This window comes from Borostomias antarcticus (genome assembly GCF_949987555.1).
Source record: "Borostomias antarcticus genome assembly, chromosome: 5".
NCBI lineage: Eukaryota > Metazoa > Chordata > Actinopteri > Stomiiformes > Stomiidae > Borostomias > Borostomias antarcticus.
The window spans coordinates 31,738,423-31,759,230 of NC_140238.1; the positions used below are offsets into that span (position 1 = coordinate 31,738,423).

At 48.9% G+C, this 20,808-nt stretch overlaps 1 protein-coding gene across 2 annotated transcripts in view; it reads right to left on the reverse strand.

The window, feature by feature from the left end:
• Positions 1 to 116: 116 nt before the first annotated feature.
• The window catches only part of ttyh2l (tweety homolog 2, like), a 45,238-nt gene continuing 24,546 nt past the window's right edge, over positions 117 to 20,808 (reverse strand). Inside the window, exons 4-15 of one of the 2 annotated variants that reach the window (XR_014630469.1) lie at positions 19,033 to 19,253; positions 17,415 to 17,510; positions 14,295 to 14,367; positions 10,847 to 10,916; positions 10,348 to 10,403; positions 9,370 to 9,462; positions 8,917 to 9,009; positions 8,643 to 8,785; positions 5,210 to 5,395; positions 4,453 to 4,531; positions 2,000 to 2,298; positions 117 to 1,723 (exon numbers count right to left, since the gene is read on the reverse strand). Coding sequence is in view for 1 of the 2 variants with exons in the window: in XM_084438836.1 (XP_084294962.1) it covers positions 1,643 to 1,723; positions 4,453 to 4,531; positions 5,210 to 5,395; positions 8,643 to 8,785; positions 8,917 to 9,009; positions 9,370 to 9,462; positions 10,348 to 10,403; positions 10,847 to 10,916; positions 14,295 to 14,367; positions 17,415 to 17,510; positions 19,033 to 19,253 (1,191 nt within the window). In the remaining variant the exon portion in view is untranslated. The remainder of the gene's footprint in view (positions 1,724 to 1,999; positions 2,299 to 4,452; positions 4,532 to 5,209; positions 5,396 to 8,642; positions 8,786 to 8,916; positions 9,010 to 9,369; positions 9,463 to 10,347; positions 10,404 to 10,846; positions 10,917 to 14,294; positions 14,368 to 17,414; positions 17,511 to 19,032; positions 19,254 to 20,808) is intronic. The other variant, XM_084438836.1, reaches the window with a different exon arrangement.

Here is a 20,808-nt window from a genome sequence, read left to right on the forward strand (position 1 = left end):
GTACTTTAATCATACTGATGGCTACAGTGCAGATTAACTTGTAGTGATCAATACACGGTCTGTCATGGTGCAAATGTAAGGATCAGAAATACCAAGTTAAGTTTTCTCCATTCAATTTATGCACATATCAAATTGGTCCACTACTTCAAACTTATACTACAGTGGTATAGATTTACATGGAAGAATACGTGCCACAAACAAGAATACAGACTGTACAATGGCTCAGCTGATTGCTGGGCCTGATAATACTACGCATTTACAGTAGTTTGAAAACTGCAATATTCTACCAGTGGCCTTCAGTGCTCACAACAGTCATTTTCATCAACTAGCATAAAGTATATTTGAACATGTATACCTTCCAACTCAACATGGCATAGAGGGAAAATTAGAATTCTTTGAAAAAGTATCCAAAATATGTTCCCTCAAATTGACTGTAAGACAAGGATGCAGTTACAGGCGTTCTAGGCGACACAGAAACACTGAATCAGTGCCAACACTTCAAGGTTGATCAATGTATCTTTTTGTGTGTCCATTTCATCCAGGGAATGTTGGAACAAGCTAATGTACAAGCATTGTACAGTATCTCTCATAGTGGGATATTCCCGATAGGCGAGGCACATTGATCGGAAGGAAGACAGACGCAGACGCAAAGAGAGACGCGAAGAGATGCAAACGCCCGTTGCAGTTGAACACCTACAGCAGTTACAGAAAAATGGAGGCAGTATAGAAACATGTCGTTCCTCATCACACCTAAAACATCACCTAAAATCACATTAAACAAATAATTAAAAACAGCTCCAGCTCAGCTTGCTTCAAAGTAAGTGCATGATATTCATTAACTGATGTCAATGAACAATCAAATATAAAAGAGGAGGTATGTGGTCCATTTCAGCCTTGTGTCATGGAGGAAAAACACGAGGCCCTCGGCATGTACTTGTTTAACGGGTGGCGTCAGGACTGTGTGGTAGTCTTGTTTGAGTGAGCCAGATACAGACGGGTCACGTGAGAGGGTAGAAGGAGAACAGCTAATCATTAAACACCGTGTTATTCTCTCAGTGAGGATCCATGGGAGACGGAATGACTTGCGCAAAAAAACATCTATTTGGTCGAAAATCATTTCGTAGTCTCTTGATTTGTCTCAACATATGCCTGTGTGTGTGTGTATATATACATATATATGTATATATATATATATATATATATATATACACACATATATATATATATACACACATATATATATATATATACACAAACATACATATATATATATATATATACACACATATATATATATATACACACACACACATATATATATATATATATATACACATATATATATATATATATATATACATATATATATATATACATATACACATACTTACATACACACACACACACACAGAAACTCTCTGTAGTGAATCATCTCCACTGAGGGGTTTTGAGGGGAGACTGACAGCTCTCGTTCAGGACGACTGTTCATACAGTAGCTTAAGAGCTCTGAGAGTCCAGAGCAACGTTGACGAGCTCCAAGGTGACGAGCTCTCTCGTCTCGGGCCGCAGATCAGTTCAGCGAAACGATATCCACCGACGGAAACATCCGCGCCCGCGGCCTTCCTCCGCAGCGGGCGCCGGGCTACACCTGGAAATCGGTCCCAAAGTGTCTGATCTGGGCGTCAGTCATAGATAGGTAGGTGGTCCTCATGCTGGGTGAATACTGCAGTAAAAACAAAAACAGAAGATGGGTTAGTCCAGTCAGGCACACGACACGACACTACTTCAATCACAAATCTGTCTGAAGCTGCGAAGCTGAAGAGTTGATCCAGAAGACATGGAACAATAGTCGTCTCAGACATTGGCGTTCATTGCGGTGAATTTAGGTTATGGCGAGTCAGCGTTGAGAAGAGCAGTGGGGAGAGTTGGCAGGTCAAGAGGTCAAGAGCAGGCAGGGGTGAGAGTCGGGCAGGCAGGACACATGAAAGGTTCCACTCACAGGTGACCCACCAGGACACAACAGCACCGGGAGGTCAGAGGTGACTCGGCTGAGGTAGAGCTTTTAGAACATCTCATTGAGTTAGGACCAAACAAATGGATTAGGAAGTGGCAAGTTTTATACCGGAGGAAAAGTTTCAGGTTACACACACATACAAACACACACACACACACACAAGCACAGAGTGTGTTAGACTCATCTTCTAGAAGTGGCACGTGGATGAGTGCGGTGACACGTAGGAAAGCAACAAAGGTTCAGTTAAGGTTGTGTACAACTGGAAACTTACGGTTTCTAAATGTCTGTGAGTAAAAGAAAGATAAAAATGAAGTTAGTTCCAACATAGACTGTAGTTAGATACCCTGTTAGGATAGAGAAAGACTCATTATAATAGTGTAAGTTAAAGGTGCAGTATGCTGTTTGTGATTTCATGTTACAGTAGACTTGGGAAACATTTCGAAAGTTTTTGAAAAATGCAACCGACAAAATCCCCGCCCCCTCCCTTCAGGCCTCCATCCAAAGCCACTCCTCCAAACTGAGGGAAAACAAATGACACTCTCTAGGCAGGTAGGCAGGTTGACAGACAGGTAAGCCATCCAATCATTTCAATGTGGCAACTCAAAATGATTGGACTCGCTTATTACAGTACAGTCCTGCTACTTCCACAGATTATGGATTTCTAAAATTTTTGTGTCAGAGCACTTTATTTATTGATTGCAAAACATAACAAAAAGTGCTTCTGAGACAAACTGCATACTGCACCTTTAAGATCCCAGATGAAGGGGTACACGGCACATTGAAGGATTGGATTAAAAGCAACAACACATATTGGCACAATAAAATGTTCTTGTCATCTGTAAAATATATTACAAAAATATAATATACAATATAGACAATTTCATATTTTTCCAGGCATAAAATACATTGTTACATTTTGTAAAATATGTCTAAATAGGTTTTGCAAATATATGCTACAGCTACTGTAACTGTGATGATTGTGGAGATTTGTCATTGCTGTTGGGTGAAAAACACTCAAAAAGCTCCATTTTGAGAGACACTTCCCAGCCCTGGGGCCAATGAAATGTCTTCTAAACAGCATCATATGATTTATGATTTTATGTTCAGAAACAAAGACATTTTTTTTTTTTTTTTCCGACATTATGAAAACATTTTGTAGATAAGTGGTTTTCGCCCGACAGCGATGTGTTTGGAATGTCATTTATCTAATGGCGCCTGACATTCTAATAGGGCGGTTGTGGCTTAGGAGGTAGAGGGGGTGGTCCGATGATCGCAGGGTCGACGGTGCGAATCCCGCCTCCTCCTGTCCACATGTCAAAGTGTCCTTCCGCAAGACACTGAACCCCAAATTGCTCCCAGTGAGCAGGCTGGCACCTCGCATGGCAGTTACCGCCATTGGTGTGTGAATATGTGTGTGGATGGGTGAATGAGGGGCCATTGTAAAGTGCTTTTGAATAAAAGCGCTGTATAAGTGCAGAGCGTTTACCATTTAATCATAGCAGCCTCTCTCAGAGAGGGAACTCTGTGTTCCCTTCGTGTGAGAGGGGCGCAGAGTGCCGAGGAAATAAGCAAATGTCGAACGAGGCCTCTCGACTCCTCAGCGGAGTTAAGGGCTCCGTCTCAGAAGTGTTCCGCTGCATGGAAAAGAACGCGGGGCTTCTTCACGTCAAAACAAAACAAATCTCTCCATCAGCCGACATGGAACGAGCATTAAAGGCAGAGCATATTGTTGACACTAATGGGGGGGGGAGGGGAGGGGGGGGCAGCCATGTTTTTACTTAGCAAGCCCCTAACCCTGATTTAGTCCCAGGTCCTAACCAGCTCAGAGGAGCTCACAGGAGGCTGACCCAGGCCAACAGAGGCCTGATCCTCCACGACAGCCATCTTGGTAATGGATTAAACCAGCTCACCTTCAATGCTGCTCCATCTTTGGGGCCCACAATAAATGCTATTGCAAAATTAACTATCCCATTACAACAAGAGATCTCGGGGAAAGCAGACCGTTTTTTTTGTGTTTAAAAAAAAATAATCTTGCTCTATTGCTGCCTTGCTACTTCCCGCAAGGTAAGAGGGTGCTATCTGATCCATTAAGACCATATGGTAAAGCCTAACACATACTCAACTCAAGAGTTTGATCACAGCCAATGTTGCAAGGGACATATAAACACTATAGTCTAAGGGTATCAGTTAAACAGGTGCGGGACATTGCATTGACTGCACAGCAGCCCATGGCCAGCAGAGGGCAGTCTTTCATTGAGAGTGCAGTGGAGGTGTCTCTGTTGGAGTACAGCAGGATGTTTTGTTATGCGGTGAATAACCATGTAAAGCAGTAGTGGACTGTGTGTGTGTGTGTGTGTGTGTGGTCCGGGTGTACTGCGCTACGGAGGCCAGCCTCGTCGCCATCACACAACGGACCCGGCCTCTAGAGGCCAACGCACCGAGGGTGGCGGTGATCCTCTCCCGATCAGCGGCACGTTCTCATAGCGAGGGTTCCCCCCGAACAGCATGGACTGATTCCTAGGGGCGAGAGAGAGAGAGAGAGACAGAGAGAGAGACAGAGAGAGAGACAGAGAGACAGAGAGAGAGAGAGAGAGACAGAGAGAGAGAGAGAGAGAGAGGTGTTCAGTTATACAATGCGACAAATATATGGGTGACAATAGTCTCTCTCCTGACTCTAAAGAACTCTCATGGGTCTGGGGTTGAGACTAGGGCGACACAAACGTGCACTATTTTATGTTTGCATTTCCTGTTTGTCTCATTATTTGTTATTATTTATTACATTGTATTTTATTGTTTTATTGTTTAGCGCCTTTTATCCCACTGTACAGCACTTTGGTCAACCACTGTTGTTTTCAAATGGTAAATGGACTGCACTTATATAGCGCTTTTCCACCTTAGCGGCACTCAAAGCGCTTTACAATGGCCTCTCATTCACCCATTCACACACACATTCACACACCAATGGCGGCAGCTGCCATGCAAGGTGCTAACCTGCTCATTGGGAGCAATTTGGGGTTCGGTGTCTTGCTCAAGGACACTTCGACACGTGGACAGTCGGAGCTGGGATTCGAACCGCTGACCCTTCGATCGTTGAACGACCCGCTCTGCCAACTGAGCTACAGCCGCCCCGTGTGCTTTATAAATAAAGTTTGACTTGACTCGAGGCTACCCAGGAAGGGGTCCGGCCCAGCTTACATGTATTCGGCTGCGGGGGTGCTGGAGGCGGCCTGGGGGAGCGGGGGGGGCAGGCTGCTCTGGCTGCCCAGGCTGCTGCTGTAGCTGCAGAAGCTGTGGACGTGGGCCCTGCTGGGGTTAAACGCCATGCGCCGCGCCTGCGGGTTGAACGGGTCCTCCTCGTCGATGTCGTCATAGTCCCTGTCCCTGTGGAGGGGGGGAGGGAGGGAGGGAGGGAGGGAGGGAGGGAGGGAGGGACGCACGCACACACACGCACACACACACACACACACACACACGCACACACACACACACACACACACACACACACACACGCACACACACAGGGGCATCATCACCGGGCCTGCAAGGGTGTATTAACTAGGGTTTGCTTCTCATAACCATCTGGGGACTCTCTGTCGGAAACTGTTTGGGAAAAGGGCGGGAACTTTCAAAACTACTTGGCAGGTGATTGGATGAACCATTGTAATAGATACATTCAAATGAGTGTATTCTCTGCTCAAGACATTGTCATAGGAAATGTACACTGTGAATCCTGTGTGTTATACAGTGAGCAGCTATCTCCTGTTTTCAATTCAAACCTTTATTTATAGTGGGGCAATTGAGGTTTCCCTCATTTCCAATGCCGACGAGCTCACAAGCAAACGCCAACATCAACAAAACATAAGCAATTTACAACAATAATACAATTAAGATTACGTTTATTGTCCTGACCCCACTTTCCCCAGACCTAAACAACCCTTCATGGCAGGAGACCTCACTAAGGGGTCCCCTCCTCCCAACTAGACCTCCCCAGGGGTCCCCTCCTCCCAGCTAGACCTCCCCAGGGGTCCCCTCCTCCCAGCTAGACCTCCCCAGGGGTCCCCTCCTCCCAGCTAGACCTCCCCAGGGGTCCCCTCCTCCCAGCTAGACCTCCCCAGGGGTCACCTCCTCCCAGCTAGACCTCCCCAGGGGTCCCCTCCTCCCAGCTAGACCTCCCCAGGGGTCCCCTCCTCCCAGCTAGACCTCCCCAGGGGTCCCCTCCTCCCAGCTAGACCTCCCCAGGGGCCCCCTCCTCCCAGCTAGACCTCCCCAGGGGTCTCCTCCTCCCAGCTAGACCTCCCCAGGGGCCCCCTCCTCCCAGCTAGACCTCCCCAGGGGTCCCCTCCTCCCAGCTAGACCTCCCCAGGGGTCCCCTCCTCCCAGCTAGACCTCCCCAGGGGTCCCCTCCTCCCAGCTAGACCTCCCCAGGGGTCCCCTCCTCCCAGCTGGACCTCCCCAGGGGTCCCCTCCTCTCAGCTAGACCTCCCCAGGGGTCCCCTCCTCCCAGCTAGACCTCCCCAGGGGTCCCCTCCTCCCAGCTAGACCTCCCCAGGGGTCCCCTCCTCCCAGCTAGACCTCCCCAGGGGTCCCCTCCTCCCAGCTAGACCTCCCCAGGGGCCCCCTCCTCCCAGCTAGACCTCCCCAGGGGTCCCCTCCTCCCAGCTAGACCTCCCCAGGGGTCCCCTCCTCCCAGCTAGACCTCCCCAGGGGTCACCTCCTCCCAGCTAGACCTCCCCAGGGGTCCCCTCCTCCCAGCTAGACCTCCCCAGGGGTCCCCTCCTCCCAGCTATCTCTGATCTCTGTAAATGTTCACTTCAGCTGTTGACCCTCTGACCTAGCCTACTCACTGATGATTGGCTAGTGGCGTATTTGCATATGCATGTATGGTCACAACCACAGTGTTTATAACGCTCTGTTTTGATGAGAATCACAGCTCTTGGTGAATTCTCCTTTCTCTCTGAGCCCGACTTTGCAAACTTGTTAACTATTTGGAATAAAAGTAACCAGCTTGGACTTGCAAAAGATGAATCTTGGCATTCTCGACTACTCTTTTCTGAATTATCAGAATAAATCGATAACACCATCTGAAAAAAATCTGAAAACATCCAATCACACAACTTCAGCCGCTCCTCACAGTTATACGTAGCTGTTTTTATTTAAAATGTCCTCAAAACCGACGCTGGCAAGATCGTTTTCCAGTCAGGCTCAAAACTGTCTCCCTCGAGAGTATCCAGAGTGAGCTCAGGCTCGGTCTGACGAAGCTAAGGGCGTACTGTACACCTCTAATCTAAGATAAGGGCGTACTGTACACCTCTAATCTAAAATAAGGGCGTACTGTACACCTCTAATCTAAGATAAGGGCGTACTGTACACCTCTAATCTAAGATAAGGGCTTACACCTCTAATCTAAGATAACCCAGAGTCTGTGAACCTAGATGAGGGGGGTCTGGTTGGAGTGTGTGAGATAGGAGGGGGGTCTGGTTGGAGTGTGTGAACGGAGAGGAGGGGGGTCTGGTGGGAGTGTGTGAACCCAGAGGAGGGGGGTCTGGTTGGAGTGTGTGAACCCAGAGGAGGGGGGTCTGGTTGGAGTGTGTGAACCCAGAGGAGGGGGGTCTGGTGGGAGTGTGTGAACCCAGAGGAGGGGGGGGTCTGGTGGGAGTGTGTGAACCCAGAGGAGGGGGGGGTCTGGTGGGAGTGTGTGAACCCAGAGGAGGGGGGGGTCTGGTGGGAGTGTGTGAACCCAGAGGAGGGGGGGGTCTGGTTGGAGTCTGTGATCCGAGAGGAGGGGTGTCTGGTGGGAGTGTGTGAACCCAGAGGAGGGGGGTCTGGTTGGAGTGTGTGAACCGAGAGGAGGGGGGTCTTGTGGGAGTGTGTGAACCGAGATGAGGAGGGTCTGGTTGGAGTGTGTGAACCCAGAGGAGGGGGGGGTCTGGTGGGAGTGTGTGAACCCAGAGGAGGGGGGTCTGGTGGGAGTGTGTGAACCCAGAGGAGGGGGGTCTGGTGGGAGTGTGTAAACCCAGAGGAGGGGGGGGTCTTGTGGGAGTCTGAACCCAGAGGAGGGGGGGTCTGGTTGGAGTGTGTGAACCCAGAGGAGGGGGGGGTCTGGTGGGAGTGTGTGAACCCAGAGGAGGGGGGTCTGGTTGGAGTGTGTGAACCCAGAGGAGGGGGGTCTGGTGGGAGTGTGTGAACCCAGAGGAGGGGGGGTCTGGTGGGAGTGTGTGAACCCAGAGGAGGGGGGGTCTGGTGGGAGTGTGTGAACCCAGAGGAGGAGGGGGGTCTGGTGGGAGTCTGAACCCAGAGGAGGGGGGTCTGGTGGGAGTCTGAACCCAGAGGAGGGGGGTCTGGTGGGAGTGTGTGAACGGAGAGGAGGGGGGGTCTGGTGGGAGTGTGTGAACGGAGAGGAGGGGGGGTCTGGTGGGAGTGTGTGAACGGAGAGGAGGGGGGTCTGGTGGGAGTCTGAACCCAGAGGAGGGGGGTGTCTGGTTGGAGTGTGTGAACCCAGAGGAGGGGGGGTCTGGTGGGAGTGTCTGAACCCAGAGGAGGGGGGGTCTGGTTGGAGTGTGTGAACCCAGAGGAGGGGGGTCTGGTGGGAGTGTGAACCCAGAGGAGGGGGGTCTGGTGGGAGGCCCACCTGCTGGCGATGAGGGTCCAGGCGCGGGGAACGGCACACAGCATGGCGGAGAAGGCGCTGGCTGCCAGCAGGGAGAACAGGCAGAGGTAGAGGAGTCCCTCCACGCCGTCATAACACACCCCCATCAGAGCATCCAGGTAGTCCTGCGTACACACACACACACACACACGCACACGCACACACACACACACACACAATTACGTGAGCTGAACTGCATGCGGTCCGCTTATTGTGGCTGAAAAAGCGTCGTGCTGTGCAGCTAGTGTGGCCTGACCTTGTGCAGCCCACGGCAGTCCAGGAAGACTGTGAGCTGGTGCAGGTTGAACTCTGAGGAGTTCAACAGGCGCTGGATCCCCAGTAAGTCTCTCTGTAACAAGGCACACAGGGAGAGTGAGCGACACACACACAGAGTCCTCCAACGCATTGCGTTTGTAGTTAGGTTTAGCTCCCGGTCATGTTTGTAGTTCGGGTTAGCTCCCCGCTATGTTTGTAGTTCGGGTTAGCTCCCCGCCATGTTTGTAGTTCGGGTTAGTTCCCGGTCGTGTTTGTAGTTCGGTTTAGCTCCCCGCCATGTTTGTAGTTTGGGTTAGCTCCCTGCCATGTTTGTAGTTCGGGTTAGCTCCCTGCCATGTTTGTAGTTCGAGCTAGCTCCCGGCCATGTTTGTAGTTTGGGTTAGCTCCCCGCCATGTTTGTAGTTCGGGTTAGCTCCCAGTCCCAGCTCCTCACCTCGGCGGTGGGGAACACGGGCACGGAGAACTGCAGGAGTCCCTGGACCTGGATCTGCATGGTGGTCAGAGACCTCTGGAACACGGTCAGGGACTAGCAGGAAGAGAGAGAGACACAGAGAGGAGGAGGAAGAGAGAGAGAGAGACAGAGAGGAGGAGGAAGAGAGAGAGAGACACAGAGAGGAGGAGGAAGAGAGCGGATGAGGGGGACGGACGGACGGATGGACAGACAGACGGACAGAGACAGACAGAGACGGACAGACTTAGTAGCACATCAAGCAACACGGTGTGGCATTATGGTGCACTTAATGGAGGCCACATTCATGTCATGATAGATACTGTAGCCCTCCCCTCCCCATCCCCCTAATCCCCCCCCCTTCCCCCCCACCCTGCCCCCCTAATCCCCCCCCTTCCCCCCCTCCTTCCCCCCTACCCCGCCCCCCTAATCTAATTTTTTATCTCACATCACATAAAGCCCTAAATGCATACTGCTATGATAAACACAGACACGCGCACACACACACACACACACACACACACACACACACACATACACACACACACACACACACACAATACGTGTCTTTATAATTACCGGTCATGCATTTAGCTTGTGTTTATTTAATCAATAGATGGAAAATAAAAAGCCCCCCCCATTTCATTTTTAATGAAATAATAATTAAATAATAAGGTATAAATAAGCAAAAATCCCTAAGGCGGTGCGTACTATGCACACATTAGACACGGCTAATTATACCAAACCCACAGATATAAAACAGATCAAAGTTTGTTTTGGTTATGCCCTAAGTAATTCAATCAGCGCCGCCAAGTATGATTTTCCCCCGAGCTGTTGAATAGTGCTTGATAGCTTGATAAAGATCTGCATCGGAGCTAATGAGGTAAATACATACTTTCAAGTCAACGATAATTATCTCCAGCGTGAGTTATTGAGACGAAGATGGGCTGGAAGGGTCTTTACCTGTTGGAAGGGGTTGGGGAGACTCGGACTGCAATACAGATAGTAATGAGCTACTTCTGTGAGGAGCAGATAGAGGGAGAGACGGATGAGAGAGTGAGAGACAGAGAGAGAGAGAGAGAGAAAGGGAAAAAGAGAGAAAGGGAGAAAGAGAGAAAGAAAGAAAGAAAGAAAGAAAGAGAGAAAGAAAGAAAGAAAGAAAGAAAGAAAGAAAGAAAGAAAGAAAGAAAGAAAGAAAGAAAGAAAGAAAGAAAGAAAGAAAGAAAGAGAGAATGAACAAGAGAAAGAAAGAAAGAGAGAAAGTAGAGAAAGAAAAAGAATGAACGAGAGAAAGAGAAAGAAAGAAAGAAAGAAAGAAAGAAAGAGAGAAAGATCACAATTAGGATTGGTCCATTAATCACCCTAGCCAATTAGAAAACTAGCGCTTTCATTCCAGAGAGCAGGGAGGCAGGATGTGTTTGTGGCGTGAGGTCAGTACTGGATGTGCTTGGTGAGAGCTTGCCTGCACTGAGGAACTCCTTGGTCTGGTTGACGATGAACTTGTCCGGAGACACACAGAAGTCGCTGGTGCCCTGAAACGTGGTCATATAAAACACATGAAATAGTCAACAAACAGTCCTTCATTGTGCTATTAATACACAATCCATCACATTATAAAGTGCTAAGAGGCTGTGAGAAACGCCAATGACCTCGGTAAACAGGCCTGCAGCACCACAGTAAATGACTCATTCGTAGGGGGAGGGGGAGAGAGAGGAGGAGGAGATACAGACAGGGAGTGGGGAGAGAGAGACAGAGAGAGGGAGGGAGGGAGAGAGGAAGGGAGAGACACAGACAGGGAGTGGGGAGAGAGAGACAGAGAGAGAGAGGGAGGGAGAGACACAGACAGGGAGTGGGGAGAGAGAGACAGAGAGAGAGAGGGAGGGAGGGAGAGAGGAAGGGAGAGACAGACGGAGTGGGGAGAGAGAGACAGAGAGAGAGAGGGAGGGAGAGACACAGACAGGGAGTGGGGAGAGAGAGACAGAGAGAGAGAGAGAGGGAGAGACACAGACAGGGAGTGGGGAGAAAGAGACAGAGAGAGGGAGATGGAGTCAGGAGATTTCCCAGACAGACCTGTCATGTTCAACCCTACGCCCGGGCGGGCGTGTTTGGTAACCAGCTAATCAGCTTTGCTGACCACAGCCGAGGCGTACAGTGTGTCAGTACTGCCTTATTAATCTGCGGATTTGCACGCATAAGCAATTAGGACACCACAGCGACGCTGAAAGTGTCGAGTCTCAGATTCCCAGGAGATCACAACGCTAGGTTAACCGAAGGAAAGGAGGCGACGCACTCACGAAGGGGATTAGGCCTTTAATGATTAGAGGAGAGGAAGGAGTCAACTTTAAAGGATTAACATGGTGGTTTGTCACACTTTCTAGGTTTTTATACCATTTGCACAATAGGACATTACAGTATTAAATGTGTCCATTCTTTAGTTTTCGAGAAGTAGGCATGTTAAACGACGAAGATCCAAACGGATCGAAACGATGTCACTCAAATAAAGAATCATCTATAATTGGTGTGTGAGTTCCATCCTATTCTACAGATGACAGTTAATTTACCGAGCACCCCTCGATGTGCATATTGGATAGAATTCTCCTCATTGTAGTGTCACATGAGGATAACCACACCCCTGTCCTAATGTTAGCTAGCTAGCTTTCATACATCGATGTTATCGATATCGTAGCGAGCTAGCAACAATTCTCATCAGATAAGCCAGTGTCCTTACAGTACCTTAGCTATCTATAGGATGCTTGATACTAAGTTAGTTCTGCTGTATAACAAAATAAAACCAGATCATCCTCCCAGATCGTCCTCACAATGACCGCTGGAAAGAGAAGTCATGAAATATTCATGGGATTGTGGAATGATTTTCCGGGACAACAGCGTTTTGCCTCCTGACAAGCTGCTAGTGGCTCCCAGTAGGCTTGTTTGGGAGAGACAGCAGGGGCCTCCCCGGGGCCCTGTCCTCACACACACTGGCGTGCACGCAAACGCAAACCCGCGCGCGCGGCGAGCTGATGTGGCGGCAGATCCCAGGTGACATAACAAGATAAACAATGGCGTCTGACAGCGGCTGTGCCTCTGGGAGCTGATAAATCCGCCGCGTACCGCGGTTCACTCGGTCCGTATGCATAATTTACCCTCGTTCTGGAATCATGCTCCAGCAGTTTGAGCGTTAGAGCAGGGGTTGCTGGGAAGTGTAATTACTGCAAAGACAAGCTTGCTTTATAAACAATGGGTCTCGAGGTTCTGTAACCTAGAAGACTGGAACTAGGAAAGTTTTACTGGCTAGCTCTAGGGGAGCTCAGACAGACAGACAGACAGACACGCACACACACACACACACACACACACACACACACACACACACACACACACACACACACACACACACACACACACACACACACACACACAGAAAAGGTGTACCTGAACTGTAATGTTAGCTTAAGAGCTCTTCAAACAAATAACATTGGTGGGTTTTATCCCTGAGCTGTCTGTATGACTTAAATCAAAACCATCCGTGGATTAGAGACATCTGATTAAAAGTTGTGAAATGTTCAATAAACAAAATGGTAGCAGCAAAAAGACGAAGCGCACACACACACGCGCACACACGCACGCACACACACACACGCGCGCACACACGCGCACACACGCATACACACGCATACACACACATACACACACATACACACACACATACGCACACGCACACACACACACACATAGACAAAGACACTCAAAGGTGCACTCAGTGTAGCCTGACACTCTACTGAACCGCCATTTTGTTTAATTCCATTATTCAGTCTGAACAGGCTCCCATTACAGCCGTTTTCCAAGATGGGGCGTTGGCGAAGAGGGAGTCCTCAGCGATTAGTTCATCGTCTAACCAATCACAGCACTTGAAATCACATTCTAAGGATGCTGATTGGCCTGGTTGGAATTCCAAACAGAGATGTCCCTCCTTTCCAGGCCCTGAATTCGAACATCGAATCAGAATCGATTCATGAATCCCAAAATCGATCTTTTATTTAATGAATGAATGAATAAATGAAGGAATGAATAGTTAATTAATTGGGGCGGTTGTAGCTCAGTTGGTAGAGCAGGTCGTTCAATGATCGAAGGGTCAACGGTTTGAATCCCAGCTCTGACTGTCCACATGTCGAAGTGTCCTTGAGCAAGACACCTAACCCCAAATTGCTGCCAATGAGCAGGTTAGCACCTTGCATGGCAGCTGCCGCCATTGGTGTGTGAATGTGTGTGTGAATGAGAGGCCATTGTAAAGCGCTTTGAGTGCCGCTAAGGTGGAAAAGCGCTATATAAGTGCAGTCCATTTTCCATTCAATGATTCATTCATTAATTCATTTTGGAAATCAGTATCGATACCCAGCCCTAGTATTGATGTGTTGCATAACTTGGCAGTCATGTAATTAAGGTTACAGCTAAAAAAAAAACAGGTTTTAGTAACACTAACCGAATCGATATTGAATCGAATCGAATCAAATCGAATTGAATCGTGATAATCGATTCTGAACCTTGTGAATCGGAATCGAATCGATTCTTGAAATTCGAATGGATACCCAGCCCTAGCCCTAACACTAGTCTGCAGGGGCAACAGAATAAACTAAACGGGTTGCCTTTTATCATTGTCCTGCAGTAATGAGCACACAGCCCTTTGAGTACAGGAGAGGACTGTTGCGGTACAGACGGAGAGACAGACAGATGGACAGACAGACAGATAGACGGACGGACAGACGGACAGACAGACAGACAGACAGACAGACAGACAGACAGACAGACAGACAGACAGACAGACAGACAGACAGACGGACAGACGGACAGACGGACGGACGGACGGACGGACGGACGGACGGACGGACAGACGGACAGACGGACTCTCTCACCACAGCTGTAGCAGTGCCCGCCCCCAGCGATGCCCAGCTCAGCATCAGAGTCAACAAACCCAGCACCATGATCCTGGAGATACACAGGAAACAGAGAGATGGATAGATAGATAGAGAGAAAGAGAGAGAGAGGGAGGGAGAGAGAGAGAGAGGGAGAGAGAGGGGGGAGAGAGAGAGGAGAGAGAGAGTTAATCAAATACATCTGTCAGAAGAATAAGCGTCTTTGTACACATATCTGAAAATGTAGTCCTAATAGAGATATAATTCTAAAAAAACACAATAAATGTAATTCATTCAGGAACGCTGACATCATACTGTAGGTTGATTACCATTTATTGCTACAAATTGAATACAGTTAAAGGGGTAGTGAGCTATTTTGGTTATTTAGCCCTATTTGTGGTCTGCCTACCATGAACCTGTAACATAGAGACCATAATTTCACTGATTGTTCCATTATTGAGCTAGCTGCAGTTTGTATGCAGGCTCTCACTGGGCTACAATAGAAGTCAATGGGGTATAAGTAAATGTGTTGGAAAAACTATGATTCATGTGCTTTTCCGAGACAGGAAGCACAGGGTGTAATCTCATCAGTCCCAGTATGCTCTCCTGTGAAATGTATCGCAATCCAAATATTTTTACATGTTTGGCATCACTTGAACATAAGCATTGCTTGTTTTCACTGCTCCCATGGAGAACTCTATGCAAGCCATGCCAAACACCTACAAATATTCGGATTGCGACACATTTCACAGGAGAGCATACCGAGACTAGTAAGATTACACCCTGTGCTTCCCGTCTCGGAAAAGCACATTTATCATAGTTTTTCCAATTGTAGCCCAGTGGGAGCCTGCATAAAAACTGCATCTAGCTCAATACTGGAACGATCAGTGAAATGATGGACTATGTCTCAGGTTCATGGCAGACAGACCACAAATAGGGCTTAACGTCCAAAACAGCGCACTACCCCTTTAAGTTTGGCGCTGACGGCTCCGCTCTAAATGCTTCACTGTATTAGCTAAGCGGCATGCTACACCAAACAGGATGCTACAAAAACAACGACAACAAACAAACAAGGGGACACAGAGCGGGACAAAGGTAAGACATGGAGGCAGTACAATAGACACACAGAGATGAGCGCGACAGACAACAAGGGCATACAATAAAAGAGGGAAAAAGAACAAGGCACATAAATCTTAAGACAAGGGCGAAACAATGGAAAATAAATAAGAGACCGGGTCAGGTTAAGCTACAGTAGGAGTCGTGATAAGGCACTGAACCAGAGGGGGAGAGGTCGCGGAGGTCGAGGAAGGCTCGGCAGCAAAGTGGCGGTGAATACGCAGCATTAATGTACGCTAGCAAAGAGCAGTGTGGTGGGAAGTCGTTTAGATAGACACTGAAAGCCTGGAAAAAGCTGATTGGTCAGTGGGCGTGTCAGCTGATTAGAGCTGAGGCGCATGACCTCATGTCCTGCATTGAAACGATGTGATGCTACAATTAATTAAAATGTCCAGAGATAATACTTCAAATGAGATCACGACTCGCAGGTGAATTAACTTGTTTGGTGGCTCTTCGACATCATTTAATTTCCCCTCATAAAATCGGGATTCAATCAGAAGCAAGTTAATAGCCCCAACAGAGGTGGCTATGAATGGACACAAGTGTTTTTTTGACCATTACACCTCGTACCCTGCAAATAACCACAGTGCTCTAGAGGCTCGGAGAAAGAGCCATGAGAGACAGAGAGATAGACGGGGTGGAAAGCAGAAGGAATTGCTCCCTGATGGACGCGATAAGCAGCAGAGGACCTCGCTTCCCCATCCCCTCCTTTGATGGTCTTAAAAGCTGCAGTAAAGTAGAGTGCACAGGCTCTTAATAATGAGTTAAGGGAGATGCACATCCTGGCAGGCCAGTCAATAGACATTAGTGAAGCCCATAGATGGGCAGATGTCTCCAGCATCCAGCTCTAACACGGGTACTGGGAGAGGGGGGTTATGGGTACTGGGAGAGGGGGGTTATGGGTACTGGGAGAGTGGGGTGATGGGTACTGGGAGAGGGGGGTGATGGGTACTGGGAGAGGGGGGTTATGGGTACTGGGAGAGGGGGGTTATGGGTACTGGGAGAGGGGGGTGATGGGTACTGGGAGAGGGGGGTTATGGGTACTGGGAGAGGGGGGTTATGGGTACTGGGAGAGGGGGGTGATGGGTACTGGGAGAGGGGGGTGATGGGTACTGGGAGAGGGGGGTTATGGGTACTGGGAGAGGGGGGTGATGGGTACTGGGAGAGGGGGGTTATGGGTACTGGGAGAGGGGGGTGATGGGTACTGGGAGAGGGGGGTGATGGGTACTGGGAGAGGGGGGTTATGGGTACTGGGAGAGGGGGGTGATGGGTACTGGGAGAGGGGGGTGATGGGTACTGGGAGAGGGGGGTGATGGGTACTGGGAAAGGGGGGTGATGGGTACTGGGAGAGGGGGGTTATGGGTACTGGGAGAGGGGGGTGATGGGTATTGGGAGGAGAGCTACATGTACAGTGCGTATGACAATGCGTTACAGTATGAACCTTCGGGGGTAACTTGCCGTGTTCACCCCAAAGGGGCCGGGGTATACGGGCGGGTGGGGACTTTATACCCCCCCCAAAAAAGCCCCAGCTTACTTTGTGGGTGGGGAGGAAACGTTGAACATTTCTGATTGGCTGATTAGGGAGCCTACAGACAACGTTTTATTTCAAAGGCGCCATGTTTAAATTCACTGCACAAAAACGCTTCGTTTCGTGTTTAGTATTAACGTTGATGATTTTCTAAAACTGAATAAATCCCACACATATAAAACACAAAACCAAGTTCAATATAGTTCAATATAGTTTTTTAAATTTTTTATTCGACAGATTGAGGTTTATAAGTCTGCAATCAAAACCACTTCTTTGTTTCCTGCAGCGTAGGGATGTAACGAACGATAACCGTGATATAATGATAAACCTCGATAAAATTTGATTACATTTATTGTTAATCATTAAATCATTTATCATTAAAAACGGGTTTGATTCCTTGACAGACACACACACACACACACACACGCACACACAAACATCACACACACACACACACACACACACACGCATCTTACATGATGAGGATCCATCGTGACTGCTTCGCCATCCCCAGACATGTGACCAGGCAGATGACCAGGTCCAGGATCAGCAGCAGCAGGTAGCTCAGCCATCTGCAGTCGGGGCAGAACACAGAGATCAACCTCCCACCAAACTATCATCATCATGTGTGTGTGTGTGTGTGTGTGTTAGCGTGCATGCGTTCGCGCATCTGTGTGTTTGTGTGAGTGTCGTGTGTTTTGGTCTCTTATAGACCCCATCTGCTCAATAATTAAACAGGACAAATACACAGACATGAATATTTAATGTGCCAAAGCGTCTTCCACAGGAACGGCCCATCCTACCCAGGTCCTTGTCTGTAACATACATGGCTTTTGACACACACACCCGTGGGAGCAGGTGCTACTGTTGTACCATGTCTAAAACCACCGTTATTATTACTAATACGAACTAGAATTGACCACCAAACAGGGACAGGCCAAACCTCGAACGTCCACTGTGAAATAATCGTCTTGTCGGTCAGTTAGGGGAATTCACGGCACGATGAATAGTAGTGATGGAAAAACCCCAGCCTACTTATCTGTATTGTAACATTAGACCATGAGAGTCTGGAGTGACCGCATCTTTATAGAAGAGAGTGGTGGGAGAGAGAGAGACTACGATTAGATTAGTAAGAACTGAGGCGGCTAAATGTGATCTGATGAACTTCGATGCGTGGGGGGGGGGGGGGGGGGGGGGAGAAGACGAGAGGAAAGGAGAGAAGTAGCCTGATTTTTTCCCGCTCAATAACCCGGGGCCCGGTTGAAACGCTAGCTCTTCATCGATACACTCCGCCTCCGCCGACTCCGTTGGCTTCGTAGCCCCGCGACGGGGTCCGATCGGGAAACCCAATCGGCGCCGGGGGCGAGCGGTGTCGGGTTCCGTAGCGGGCCGGGGGAACGGGCGTTTGAGGCCGAGAGTCTACAGCGCGGAGCCGGGCGTACTTGACGTGACGGTCGGTTATGGGTCGTTGACGGTGATGCGAGCGGTCATGACAGAGATAGTAACAGTTGGCGCCGCCCCCCGAAACCTCCCCCTCTACCCCACCCCCCTGTGATGAATAACTACAACACTGCGTTCGACGAATCCGAATGGAGTTCACGTGTCGACTGGACACAGCGAGATACCCCGGGGCTAACGGCTGTCACAGCGTGTCGTGGTATCTCTGTGGGCGAGGGGGCTTCTTAGCGGTCAGCAGGGTCGTGGTTCGGGTGAGGGGGCTTCTTAGCGGTCAGCAGGGTCGTGGTTCGGCCGTGGATGTTAATATCTTGTGCGTGAGGAGCCTCGCGGGCGTGACACTGAGCAGGGTCGAGTTGAACAATAGTGGGCTTCGTATCAGATGTCTTTATGTATCGCTTGGTAAGAATAGCTCTTCCAGTCAGCGGTGCAGAGGAAGGCCGACACCCACCAGAACGGCTCCACAAAGCCTGTGTGTGTGTGTGTCTGTGTGTGTGTGTGTGTGTGTCTGTGTGTGTGTGTGTGTGTCTGTGTGTGTGTGTCTGTGTGTGTGTGTGTGTGTGTCTGTGTGTGTGTGTGTGTGTGTGTGTGTGTGTGTGTGTGTGTGTGTGTGTGTGAGAGGACGAAGCGAGCATTCACCTGTAGTATTCGATGCTTCCGGTCTGGTCGGCGATGGCCGCCAGGTCCACCTTGGCCCTGCTGAGGTCCGGCAGGTTGGTCAGCTGCCTGATCACGTTGTTGGCCATCTGCTGCATGAAGCGAAGGGACTGGACATAGTCCTCCCTGGCGGCGAAGATCTCGTCCAATCGGGCGAGGTGCTGCTTCATCCCCGTCTGCATGGTGCCGAGGGAGCTCCCCACCTAGGCCAGGGGACGAAGGGGGAGGCGGTCAACGAGGGTTTGGTGACAGCTGTGATGACGACCGTGTACGCGAGAGTGCGTATTAGGGATGCACGATATATCGGCGATCATATCGGTATCGGCCGATATTAGTCATTTTTTTGTATATATCGGTATCGGCCGATGTTAGTCATTTTTTAATATATCGGTATCGGTCCGATGTGCAAAACAGGGCAGATGTGAACAATTATTTCTCTCTAGCTGCTGTTGTGTGTTGTTTTTGAGAGGAAACAAATGTGGAAAATCGATTATTTATCAGCTTTTCCAAATTCCAAATATCGATTATCGGTTATCTTTTATCGGTATCGGCCAAAATGTTCACATGGGTGCATCCGTGGTGCGTACATCTCAAAAACAGCCCAGGGTTGAGTGGGAATGCTAATGGCGTCCCGGGAGAGCAAGAGAGACAGCCTGGTCAGTGATTTAGAGAAGAGATGGCGGAGGGAAGTGCACTCACTCCGGTCTCCTCTGCAGCCTCTGCTCATCTAAGTGCATTCGCTGATGAGGTGAACAAGCACTTTCACGCCCGAGGAAAACTGCACACTGTTGACTGGGCCCCGGCAGAAACAATAAGTGACAATTTTAAGGTCTTTTTTCACTGGAGAACGTGTAAAAAGCAGTGAACCACACACTGGAAAAAGCCCCAGACATCCCACTGAGGACTTCAGCAGCTTAAATCCTTCTCTCCACAGGCCTGCGGCATACTGTAGTGTGTCTACGGTAACAAGCTATTTCACAGACTAATACTGTATGCATGGAGTTTAATGGGGTCAGCTGTTTAAATGGGGTCGGAGAAAGTCCGAGGGATTTCCTGCTTTGTGTGCCAGTAAAGTGTGTATCTGTAGATGCGGCCCAGTGTAAATATGTGTGTTTTGTGTTTGGATCTGTGTTTATGCTTGCACAGTATCTGTGTATGTTTGCATGTGTATAAAGCTTCCAATGCTGGTGTGTGTACGTGTGTGTGTGTGTGTGGGGGGAGGGTGTCATGATTAACTGGAACAGTAGGAAATGATTGATGCAAACATAATGACCACAGGAAGCCGATTTTCTCCTCTAGTTATGTTGACATATCATATATAAGTCAACATACTAGGGAACGGAAATTAGTTCGGAATTAAACACCGTGGCAGTGTTTCGACTTCCTGTAAACAGACGCTGACAAATAAATAGAACTCGCTACTAAACTAGTTCAAGGAAATCTTCAAATAGGGCAGTTCCACTTCGAGGAATTGTCAGTACAAGCACCCCGTGTGCTTCACAAGGGTGAAAAGACAGACCACATTGAGTGTTGATTTAAATCACAGACCTGGAACTGTATGAATCAAGCGTCTCAGAGCAGGAGTGCTGATCTAGGATCAGGGCCCCACCTCTCATTCCTCATCCTCTCAATATGTCTTTGGATAAAATAGTTTAGGCCTTTCTGTAGAACTCTCTTAGACAAAGTAGTGGCATTTGACAAATAACATCCAGCAATATTGTCAGGAATCCTTGCGAGAATCATCAGGTATGTGCTGTT